The following is a 13,106-nucleotide window of genomic DNA, read 5'->3' as shown; positions in this document are numbered from 1 at the left end:
TTGAACCCACTGAAACACTGTACTCCGAGAAGGCACTGACCCACCACAAACAGCCACAAGTCGGTGATAAATTTCTGATGCCGAAACACACTCTTTAAACAGGAACCACGTAGTCCACCTCTGACCACAAGAATCACCTTCCATTTCGTAGCATGTCCACGTATTCACTCACACCCATTCACGTTATGAGTTGGCAATTCTCTGGTAGTGGTGCTAGCAGGCCCATCTTGTGGTGGAATGTAGAACTATGTCTGACCGTTAAGCAAAACAAAGTTTGTTTGACAGATGTTATTTGCAACAATGCAGTGTTGCCAGTCCAATTTAATTTCCGAACGACCCATATATTTGAGTATCATCGGAATGGGTGCTGCTACGAGGGTCACTATTTATATTTTGAGCCTAACAATGGAAAAACAGGAATTTGGCATTGAAAACTGCTTTATTGTTTTTCGAAGTATTCTCCTTTATGGTCAATACACTTTTGCATTCGTTCGAACCATTTGTCAAAGCAGTTTTTCCAATCTTCTTGAGACACCTCCATAATATGGTTTTTGAACGCATCAACGGCATCTTCCGCCGACGAAAATCTTTGTCCACGCAATTTATTCTTGACATTCGGGAACAAGAAGAAGTCATTGGGTGCCAAATCAGGACTGTACGGCAGATGACCCATCAATTCGATTTTTTGACTGTTCATAAAGTCTGTTGTTAGACGAGATGTGTGACAGCTGGCATTGTCTTGATGAAGAATGATCCGACGGCGTTTGTTTGTTTTCCGTATTTGACCGAAGACCTCTGGCAAACAAATTGTTGTGTACCATTCAGAGTTGACCGTTCTACGTTCCTCTAAAGGCACAGTTGCCACATGACCAGTTTTCCCGAAAAAACAGGCGACCATTTAATTCGATGTGCTTCGAGCGCAAACAACTTTTGTTGGATTGGGTTCATCTTGAAACACCCATACAGTCGACTGCTGTTTACGTTCCGGCTCATATGCATATATCCACGATTCGTCACCTGTTACAATCTTATATACGTCTTTTGAAGCACCACGATTGTATTTATTGAGCATTTGTTTGCACCAATTGACGCGAGCGTCTTTTTGAGTTTTTGTCAAATTGTGTGGGATCCAACGAGAACATACCTTTCTCACAGCTAAATGATCACGTAATATTTTATATATGCTGGTGGAACTAATGCCTATGGTTGCCTCAATCTCACAGTATGTCACATGACGATCTTGCAGTATTAGGTTTTGCACAGCATCAATGTTTTCTTGAACAACAACTGATTTTGGATGACCTTCGCGAATCTCGTCGGTGAGCGAATGGCGGCCACGATAAAATTCGTTATACCAGCGTTTCACAGTGGCAAAGGATGGGGCTTCATCGCCAAATGTGGAAGTAAGTTGATCGATGCACTCTTGTCTTGATAATCCACGTCGAAAATCGTAAAAAATCATCGCACGAAAATGTTCACGAGTTAATTCCATTTTATTGTTGTCGCGCAATCTCCAAGGCAACATAAACAACACAAATGAAGCTATTGACAAAACATTTGAAGTACGTTATGGTCAATAATGCCAGACGATTCTGTGCAAACGTCAAATCATGCCTAACTTCAATCAGTGTTGCCAAGGCTCAAAATATAAATAGTGGCCCTCGTACTAAAATGAAACCCAACTCTACAACAGTGTATGAATTTCTCCCAATGTTGCAAGTGGAAGTGATTTTTCAAGTTTATTATTAAGCTGAACACTATGTTTGAAAAATATGACAAATAAGAATTTTCAGATTCCCATGCATCTCTTGTAAAAAAAGAGAGCGAGCGAGAGAGAGAGAGACAGAAACAGGAGAGAGAGAGGACACCCCCTCTCTCTCTTTCCTCGCTCCACTCTGCTTCTCTTCTCGTCCCCCTTCCTTCTATTCCTCTCTTTTTCTTTTCTCTTTCTTCTTTTCATGGAGAAAAAGAGGGGGAGAGAGATAAAGAGGAGAAGGGAGGGAAAAGAAGGGATAACTCTCCCCCTCTCTCTCTTTTTTTTTCCTCTCAGTGAATTAAAAACACAACAACTTCAGCCTCAAGTTACGGCCAATCAAATGGGAGTTTCAACTGTTCCCTACTACAAATCAAATATTCAACGTGTCCTCTTTCTGTTCATATGTTTTTCTCTTGGTATTCTCAAGAGAACATGTAAAATCATACTCCCATAAGCATAATGCTACGTTTTTCGAGATGGGGAAGGATCGTTGGGGGAGGAGCAGTTTAGGGCCTCGCATCTGGCATGACACAAACTGTTCCTCCTTCCCTTAAGTCCATTTCGTGCCTGGATAAACAACATTGGGACTGCACCTATGGTTTAAATTGCACTGTAGAGAGGGAAAGAGAGTGGGTGACTATGAAGAGCAAGTTTTTCACTTATTTGTAGGGTGGCTTGTAAGCCACGATTGGGTTTGAACAGCTAATTCTGTAACTTTTTTTGTTTTTTAAGTATTTTTATCCATTTTTAGATAAAGTAAAATTGAAGGCTGTGAAATTTGTTTGCATTATGTGTGGAAAAGCACATGCTTTATACGACACCCATTGTTGGTCTCGCAAGGCTTTCTACGGTATGTTCCATGACAGCTGTTAGCGTTGCTGGCTGTATTGCTTGTGAACACATTCCCCGCATTGTCGTTTTGAAGTATGTACTTGTATTTGCCTGTAAACGACTAAGGTTGTTTAGGTGGGTGTCATTGTTTTTTTTGTCATTTTCTACCCTCGTGTTGACTGAGGAATGAAAACGGGTGCATCACATGACTTTGGGTGGAGGTCTGATGCGGTACCTGAGAGCATGTCTGGGGTACCAAATTGCTCAGGGCTCCAGGGGGCCCAACATGCCCGGATCGTTGGAGGGGGTCATCGGTAAGGGACACCAGCAGGAACCCCTCGAAGAAGTTGAGTTCCTATCCGCCGGGCTGAGAAAGTCTACGAAATAGTGCACTTTGCAGCCTCCAGGGCGCCATTTTGTAAAACTCGAAAATGTAAGATAGTGGCCACATTTTTTTCAGGTACGTTTGGATTCAAAAAATGGGTGGGCTGGCTGTTTATATGCCCCTTCCAGAGCTGGCTGTGAATGTGTTAACACACACCATCTCTTTCAAACATTGGAGTAAGCGACGAATTGTTGATTACAAAGGATCTTCTCTTACCCTAAAATGTTGTATGTGACTAATAATTAAATACTGGTTTTCCAAATAAAAGCACAATTTTGATTTGCTGAGCAGTTGTGCATTTTTCCACTGTGGACTACAATTTCTGAAAAAGAGGAAAGGAGGAAATTAATAATGAAGAAAGTTATTAGCTGTTCAAACCTAGTCATCACTTATAGACCACCCTGTATTTGAGTGTGTTTTTACGAGGGCCACTATTTATATTTTGAGCCTTGGCAACACTGATTGAAGTTACGCGCAATTTGACGTTTGCACGGAATTGTCTGGCATTATTGACCATAACATACTTCAAATGTTTTGTCAATAGCTTCATTTGTGTTGTTTATGTTGCCTTGGAGATTGTGCGACAACAATAAAATGGAATTAACTCGTGAACATTTTCGTGCGATGATCTTTTACGATTTTCGACGTGGATTATCAAGACAAGAGTGCATCGATCAACTTACTTCCACATTTGGCGATGAAGCCCCATCCTTTGCCACTGTGAAATGCTGGTATAACGAATTTAATCGTGGCCGCCATTCGCTCACCGACGAGATTCGCGAAGGTCGTCCAAAATCAGTTGTTGTTCAAGAAAACATTGATGCTGTGCAAAACCTAATACTGCAAGATCGTCATGTGACATACTATTAGATGAGGCAACCATAGGCATTAGTTCCACCAGCATATATAAAATATTACATGATCATTTAGCTGTGAGAAAGGTATGTTCTCGTTGGATCCCACACAATTTGACAAAAACTCAAAAAGACGCTCGCGTTAATTGGTGCAAACAAATGCTCAATAAATACAATCGTGGTGCTTCAAAAGACGTGTATAAGATTTTAACAGGTGACGAATCGTGGATATATGCATATGAGCCGGAACATAAACAGCAGTCGACTGTATGGGTGTTTCAAGATGAACCCAATCCATCAAAAGTTGTTCGCGCTCGAAGCACATCGAAACAAATGGTCGCCTGTTTTTTCGGGAAAACTGGTCATGTGGCAACTGTGCCTTTAGAGGAACGTAGAACGGTCAACTCTGAATGGTACACAACAATTTGTTTGCCAGAGGTCTTCGGTCAAATACGGAAAACAAACAAACGCCGTCGGATCATTCTTCATCAAGACAATGCCAGCTGTCACACATCTAGTCTAAAAACCGACTTTATGAACAGTCAAAAAATCGAATTGATGGGTCATCCGCTGTACAGTCCTGATTTGGCACCCAATGACTTCTTCTTGTTCCCGAATGTCAAGAATAAATTGCGTGGACAAAGATTTTCGTCGGCGAAAGATGCCGTTGATGCGTTCAAAAACCATATTATGGAGGTGTCTCAAGAAGATTGGAAAAACTGCTTTGACAAATGGTTTGAACGAATTCAAAAGTGTATTGACCATAAAGGAGAATACTTCGAAAACAATAAAGCAGTTTTCAATGCCAAATTCCTGTTTTTTCATTGTTAGGCTCAAAATATAAATAGTGACCCTCGTATGTATGTTATTATAGTTTTTAATCCTGTACCGTGTAAAACCATTTTACCACTTGGTTACTTAAACAGGTCCAAGAGCCCATCCAACAGTGAAGTAAGGGATAGATTGGGGTCGTATCACAGAGGGCCACCTGGCCCACCTTCAACACATAGCTACCAGGGACAAGTACCACCGTATCCTCCACCCCCAGGTGTGGATGTGGAAGAACGCCCGAGAGGACCTGCAACGTTTGGAGAGAGGTTTGTATTGATGTGTGTGTGAGAAGGCAAGAGATGGGAGGAATGACCACCAAGCGAGGTAGGATCTACACATGTAAGATGTAGAAATTAGAAAGGGACGAGAAGGGAATGATACATGCCCACACTTAGAATGAATGCACTTTTTTAAAACGCGGAATTGAAACTTATTAAGAGGTATTGAAAAGTGTGTGTAACAGGCATACAAATGAAAAATAAGTTTCGAGAAAATGAAACAGTTTCCAAGATGATTTTATGGTGTATTGAAAAAGTCTGTTGAGGGGCTTTTCTATATGTTGTACTTTTTAATTTCTGTATGTATATAGGTTGATTCAAAATGGACGTTACAACTTTGAAAGCATATAGATCATTCAGATAACTTACAGAGTCGATTGAGGTGCCATTGCAAAGTAAAACACATCAAGTTTTGAATCACGTAGTCCATTAGTACCGAACTCGCCCACTAGTAGCGCTGTCAGCATTGTTTTGAAAATGTCTATTTTTACTGATGCGGAACGTGCTGGCTGTGTGTTTTGGTTTCACGAGACTAACAATGGTATAACACATAACGGATGCAGATAAAGTCGCTCGCCAGCAGATAACGAGACATTTCTTGACGATGTCATTTTTAGTGACGAGTCATTTCACATCAGTGGACAGTGGGTGAGTTCGATACTAACAGACTACGCGAGTCAAAACTTGATTGCTTTGCAATGGCACCTCAACCAAATGTGTAAGTTATCTGAATTAATTTCTATATGCTTTCAAAGTTGTAAAGTCCTTTTGAATCACCCTGTATTTAATGCAGGCATTGGAATTAACTTCTGAACTTCAGTATTATAACTAATGTTTTCTAGTTTGAGCAGCTTCACCAGTTACATTGTTTTCAGCATTTTGAAAATAATTTGATTATTATGTGATTTGCTCTATTGGACTTAAATGAAAAAAGAAATTTCAATTTATTCATTTTGCACAGCTTTCAAAATCAGGGATACACAAACTAAAAAATGTCAGCAGCAAACTTTTTTTTTTCAAATACAGACTAAGAAAGCCATTTATTCAATTAACATAAAGCTACACATTTTGAAATGTGGCCTTAAAACTTGTAATTTATTGGTTTAAAAGTAATTAATTCTTGTGTACATGGTCCTATCGGTAACAGTGTGAATAACTGCAATGCATTTTAATACTAGGTCGAACCTACCATATTGCTGCAGATTTCAAAATTTGCCTAGCAACACTGCAAAAATTTATAATGGCACGTTCAGTAACTTGATTTAATGATACACGTGATGTTGAAATTTTAATTTCCATAAGGGAAGTCAAAATATTAACAAAGTATTTATTAGAAGTGAGTGTGAAAATTCAGGCACCAATTGGAAATTCTCAGGTGCCCTGTATTTATCTACCCCTGTTCAAAATCTTTTTGAGGTACCATGTTCATATTGATTCATATTCTTTTATTTCTTCTCAACCTGAACTTATTACACAATCTGTGCCAGAACTTACAAACAGAATGGTAGCCACAAAGAAAATGCTAGGCTTTTGTGCAAAAAAATATATTATTTTACATGCAATATAGAGGAGGATAATAAAGAAAAGAGTAGATTTTGAGCACAGAGGTTTCAAGTATGTCATGTATAAACTTCTTGCATAGTTAGGAGTGAAAGCAACTATTATATCGTATGGACAATAGACCAGTAGTATATTCAAGTACACTCAAATTTAGACGTGTGCTAGAAAATATCAGTACATTAACTTTACACATCTTTAAAATCTAATCTTTAGTTGCATCTCCTAAGGTAATAGGAGTTTAGCCAGAAACTTAGAAAATATTATGGCAACAGGTCATACAAAAGGAGCATCATAAATGAAAAATCTAATGCTAAGGATGGGACTATTTAACGTTATAGAAATATACAAATAGAGATGTGCTCTTAAAAATTGATGATCCCTTCCAACTAAGGCTCAAAATTATAGCAGATATCCATTAAAAGTTCATACATAATTTGTTACATAAAAACATTTGTGTGCTGAGTACAATCTCAGTAATATGCAACTAAAGTAGCATAATTTTACAGCTGCATGATGTATGCTTTTGTCTTCTACGCTCATCATAAACTGTGCTCCCTTAATCTCAAGCTCTATGCGTGTTAATAATTAATTTAGCTGGCGAAATATGGGTGTCAATGCTCTTATTTAATTTAACGTACTTAACCTTTGCAGTAATTATTGCACCAATGTCATAGTATTTTTAGCAAAGATCAATGTTGCTTGACATGCAAGAAGCATCAGAACGTACTCAACAGTCAAAATTGCCGAATGTTGTTTTCTATAGGGAATGAAAATTATTGACAAGATTACTCTTCCCACTTATTCCAAGCTCATGTCAGTTCACAGTAGTTTCATTGTTATCAGTGCACCACCAAAATTTACATCAAATTTGATTGTAACAATGTAGAACATCCTGAAGCCAAGGTGCCTCAAGTAACAGCGAAACAAGTACAAATCAGGTACTAATTTGCACAAAAAAGTGAAGATTTTATTTAATTTTACTAACATTTCAGTAACACTGAATGCTATAATTATCAACTGGAAAAATTGTTTAATTTACATAATTTTGATAAATTTATAAGCACAATATTAGTTATTCTCATCTCTTTGACATCAGGCAAATACATATCTCGTTTTAGTAAAATCAGTTAGGATTAATTTCCTAGCAGGGGCACTTTTTAACTGTAGGCCCAGTCCTGATTAGTCAGTCTGTGCATAAAATGGACTAAAAAATACATTGTTGTGTCCACATTTAGAACATTACTATTTGAAACCAAGAAGATTGCATTCGTAAGAGCAAGAAGATTGCATTCGTAAATTGTCTTATAACATGACAAGAGTATTGTTTACACTAAGGCTCACATACTCACACGTTTTTTTTAAAATTTATTATTATTGGGCTCTCTTGTTTATGCCCAATGTGAAACCACCATACGTGCAAGTTAAATAAATATTTAAATGAGATAAACATAGAAACATTTTGAAACTATTACTATTAATAATAAAGAAATTTTTAAAAAAATAAGGAAAATAAGGCCAAATGTAAAGGAATTTGGAAAATATGGCCAAATATAAATGAATGTTTGGGAACTGCATTGAAAATATTTAACAAATGTGTGTTGGGTGTTATGTTTTGTACATGCTCATAACATGCTCTAGCTAATGTGTAGAAGGTTGCAGAAGTCCAGTAGAATATGTGGAAGATAAAATCATAAATTTTGCTAAGAGATATAAACCTTGTGAGTTAATATGGGGAAATATTGTAAAATGAATTAATATTATTCACTGAGGGGTATGCACCCTGTTCCTCCACCAACAAGGTTTGTGATCAGTGGGGTCCCTAGAACCTTACAAATTGAATAATTCTTGTACTTGTTTGAAATATTTGCATTTTATTTCTCTGTAACACCGAACATAATGTCAATACATAACAAAATTATGCTGCACAAAAGTAAAAAAATACATGAATTAAATTTTTTTCATGAGTGTCAGAATATGGCTTAATTTTGTTTTCATGAGAAATGAGACCTGTTTCCTACACTACACATTTATTGTGTTTTTGGTAAGTATTCATGTTTCATATTGAATTTTGTGCATGCATAAAGAGCTGAGAACATTTTACAACTTGATTGTAAGATTTGTTAGCTAGGAATGCATTGGGACTACTCTTGTATGAGATTGGTACATGTTTTGTGCATTAGGTTTCGCGAGTCGAACCTGGGATGTGAAGATAAGCCGATATTGCGTGGACCAGACGAGGGTGTAGTCATCGACCCTCTCGAGCTGAAGAAGATTACGATCGACCTGCAGTGGCGTCCCCAACCCCGCAGCGGATCCCCGATACGTCGGATGATCGACAATCCTGATATACTGAACTTAGCAAGGACCCCAGGTGTGTGGGTGGTTGGTTTAATGTCGAGAGATATTTGTAAAGTATGTTTATGTTACTTTATGCAACCCGGCTGCAGACAGAACATGACTTTTTTTTTAAAACTGTAGTAAGCAGTTAGATATGTTTGATTACATTTCATTAAAAGCAGAAAGAAGTTGGACAAGTTGCGGTAAGAACTTGTGGGGGATTGAAATGAAAAATGTTTAAACTTTTAAGGTTGAAATAATATAAATATTAAAACAAATAAAATGAAATGGAAAAGGAAAAATGGGGAATGACAAACAAGAAATAAGAAAAATGACTATTGAAGTGCAAGAAAAATAAACACAATACTTCTTGATACAATACAAAAATATGACCATAAATGAATAGAAATGAAAAAATGAAAATACAAAAATGTGACACGAAAATTAATTAATAAGTGGGGTAGCAGCAAATAGTAATAATATGGGTATCTACATTGTAATTTGAAATGCAAAAATAATGAAAATATAGACCATTTGCTAAGAGAATTCCAAGCTAAACAAAGTGGAGAATTTGTAAGTGGGGAAAATTTGAAAAGTACAAGTGCATGAATTGAGCATATTGTAAAAAAAAAAAAATATGGTTATATATGGAAACAATAACTTAAAAATTAAATAATTCTGAAAACTGTATTAATGATACAAATCAAGCTGAAGTACAAGACACAAGAATACTGAATAATAATTCAATATATTTACTCATGGTTGTCATGAGGGTAGGGGGGTTGTTACATTCAATGAATGAAATATATATTTGATATTAAATAATAATTTGCTTTTCACTTATAAATAGTTAATATTGCACAGAATTTCATTCAAAACAAGAAATGGGTTGGGGGGAATCAATTTAATAATGTCTTTCGACAAGTGACAACTACAAGAAATAAAATAATAAAAAAAAATATTTGATTAAATATTTGCTGACTGAGGGTTTACCATGAGATTGTGTAAGATAATGAACTTTTAATGGTCCTAACAAGGAGTAACAGGATTGCTACAGATAAGTTAGGAGCTCTGTGAGATGGGGAAGTAGTGGTAAGAGGTAAGCATGGCAGTGCACTGGGAAATTCAGAATAATTTGAATATGCACAACATGACAACAAGCCATTTTTTTTCAAAAGTGGAATATTTCACCCTCAAGGTGGGGCATTTTTGAGTAAATTTCAGTTGCGGTGTAATTATTTGGGGCTGTGTTGATAAAACGATACTACATCTGATACCAGTTGGAATTTAACCATTGACACCAGCTGGCATTTGGTAGAGCTGCAGTGGTCTAGTGGGTAGGGCATCTGATTGCCACGTGGGAGAGACAGGTTCGAATCCTGGGGCTGATCTAAGGTTGGAATTTTTTTCCGGCCTTGTCTCCTCATAAAGTGGCTCTCAGGTTCACCCAGCCTCAAATAAATGGGTAGGGGGAGGTAAAGGTGGCCGGAGCATGGTGCTGATCACATCACTTCCAAAATGGCCAAATCGAGAATGTGTGGGCCCGTACCTCCCACATCCCCTAAATGTGCCTTCATGTCGCAGTGCTATATGCTAGCAAAACTTAACCTTTTACCTTATCAACTGATATTTTTCTGTGGAATCTGCAAAAATCACCCACGGCACTTTTGGGGGACTTGAAAATAATAGCCGTGAATTATGGTGTGGAAAGCCAGCGTAGAGCTTACCACCCATTATCCAATGAAAAACCACTTAATTAAGTTTGGTAGAAAATTACATTTTATGTAAAGACCTACTTGTTTTATAAGTAGTATTAGGGAAAAAGGGGGAAATAAAATACATGAAAAGTTACTGAAAGTTTTTGGATTCTATTTTTGTTTTTTTGTTTTAGAATAAAAGATTATTTTATTTCAAAATGCTTTTGGCTGTTGAATTGTTGTGCATATTCAGTGTTTTAAAACATTGAGAAAGAGATAAAAATATAGTGATGTATGATTTTCAATCACAGGTTGAGAGTAAACCATTAGTTATTGGAGGAGTGGTGGGAGAGAGACGATCATTTGCAGAAGCTGACTTTACCCGATGACTTGGCTCAACTCCTTTCGTCTGCACTTAACCAGGGTATGTTTTGAAAACCGGCCATATTTTGCGAAATATGGCCTGTTAGTGGACATCTCTGCTGCTATAAAAAGTGCTCTGGCAGCTAGAGGAGCGCAGGTAGTGTTTCAGAAAAGAACTGTGTGAATGCAATTCAAGGACTTGGTGTTCAGTTTCAAATTGTTCCATTTAGTGAGTTTTAAAAGAAAGTGAATATGAAATAGACTTAATTTTTTTTGTAGCTTATCTTCAGCGACATAGCTCCGAACTTTGTTGTAAGTGTAAAGATTTGTTTCGAAAATGAACATGCGAAGAGATCCATCTAGCTCGTCAGCAGAATTCATATTGGAAGATGACGACGAAGGCTCAAGAGAAAGAAGAGGAGAACATGTTCTGTGTCTCCTTCGTTCTGCGGAAGTAGGAGCAAATATTGCTAATAAGATTCAGCCAAAAACTCACTTGCTGAATCTGAAGTCGTCGTGCGTTGAATAACAAAATGAAGTATCTCGCCAGTTATAATTCTTCCAGTGCATTGTTGAAATTCTCTACGGGGAAATGTTTTGAAAGCTCTTAAGTAACAATTGTTACTGTAAGCTGCTCTAGCTTAAATGTCAGCTTGAAAATCTATAATTCAAAAGTGAACACCAATAGCAGGATTCGTTTTAGAAAACCCACCATGTAAAGATGCATTCAGCTGGACAACGAAGATGCTTGAAGAAGGAACCCCGAGAAATCGCCTATATTGGAAATCTTGGTGAAGAAAAGCAGAGATACCAATCGTTCCAGCACATCACATGTCCTCTTTCAAACTTCCTGTTTTGTGTGGTACAAGAGGGATCAGGACTTGTGCATCAAAGAACACTACTGCAAATCAACAGGAGTAGCAGCTTTCCGTGAAGGCATGCAGGCATGCAGTTATATCCAAAGGAGGATGGTTACATGAATACATAGTTGGAAGTATAAGAATGTAGAGGAGCCTCCTCGATGGCACAGTGGTTGCGTCGTTGCCTTGTAATCAAAAGGCTCCGGGTTCAATACCCGGTGGAGGCATAAGTGGTTTGGATCCCACTTTAAACTGTAGGCCCAGTCCCAATTAGCCTTCCTGTGCTTAAAGTGGACTTGCAACAGGACTTACAACCAAAACTCGTACTCAAGATAAAAAATAAAGTAGTGACAAGGAGAATCAATCCGAATAATGTTGATTATTTACAATAATAATGTTGAATATTGTATTCAGTTTTCCATAAAGAATAACTATTCTTATTTGTTTGGATGGAGAATTTTGTCTGGATTTAGTAAATGCAAGAACGTAACATATGCAACAAATATTATATGAAAGTCAACCAGAAATATGCAACCTATCTCAGGAATGATAACAGCTAGAGAAAGTTTTAGTCACAGTGGTGGAAATTGTTCATGTGTAAGGAAAAGTGTGTAACATTACTAACTGGCATGTGATTACTATACAAGCTACAGTTGCACCGATTGCCTGAGACATGCATGTGAACCTCGACAGAGTCTAATTTGTACAGTTGAACATTTTCTAGTAATGCCGACATAATATTTATTATATATACACAAAATATAACATGCCAATGTAATATTTAGCAGGGATTTGAAATCCTGGCAAGACATGGAAATGCAACAGAAGCCAAAAATTAGGTGCAGCTGGATTTGTAGCTGGAAGATGAAGCAGAGGCATTTTATGTCTGAGAATACAAATTATTCACTTGGTTTCTATGATTAAAACTCCTGGCATTTACGTTAAAGTCGACGACTAACATTATCTGTAAGTTCAACATGTGTTTCAAGCATGAATAATTAATTGGAGATATAATACATATCTGTTGGGAATGAAATATCTTGAACCATAACCAGAGGTTCGTAAATGGATTAGTTTCAAATCTAACCACGCAGTGTTTTGTGTGTCGTTGCAAAAGTTGAAGTGAGAAATTGTAAGTTGTCATTGTACAGTATATCCTAGTGAGGAATCCAAAACAGGAAGAGGATATGATGTAGACAATTCTTGAAAGGAAGTAACTGTTGGAGGAAAACTAATTGAAGATATTTTTTTAGGGGGGGAGGTTGGGAAAGCAAACTAGTACTACTACAGCCGATAACAGCTGAGCCAAGTCGTGGAGAAAACCCATTTTTAAAAGATAAAACTACACAACACT

General features: G+C 37.3%; 1 protein-coding gene across 4 annotated transcripts in view; it reads left to right on the top strand.

Annotated features, from left to right (window-relative positions):
- The window catches only part of LOC145982010 (uncharacterized), a 104,401-nt gene that overhangs the window by 29,139 nt on the left and 62,156 nt on the right, over positions 1-13,106 (top strand). For 3 of the 4 annotated variants that reach the window (XR_014441011.1, XM_083115555.1, XM_083115556.1), the window contains exons 4-5: positions 4,750-4,923; positions 8,676-8,866. Coding sequence is in view for 2 of the 4 variants with exons in the window: in XM_083115555.1 (XP_082971681.1) it covers positions 4,750-4,923; positions 8,676-8,866 (365 nt within the window). In the remaining 2 variants the exon portion in view is untranslated. The remainder of the gene's footprint in view (positions 1-4,749; positions 4,924-8,675; positions 8,867-13,106) is intronic. The other variant, XR_014441012.1, reaches the window with a different exon arrangement.

This window comes from Lepisma saccharinum, chromosome 30 (genome assembly GCF_977018435.1).
Source record: "Lepisma saccharinum chromosome 30, izLepSacc3.1, whole genome shotgun sequence".
Lineage (NCBI taxonomy): Eukaryota > Metazoa > Arthropoda > Insecta > Zygentoma > Lepismatidae > Lepisma > Lepisma saccharinum.
Note: the sequence above shows the minus strand (reverse complement) of the source record. Positions and strands in the feature narration are given on the sequence as shown.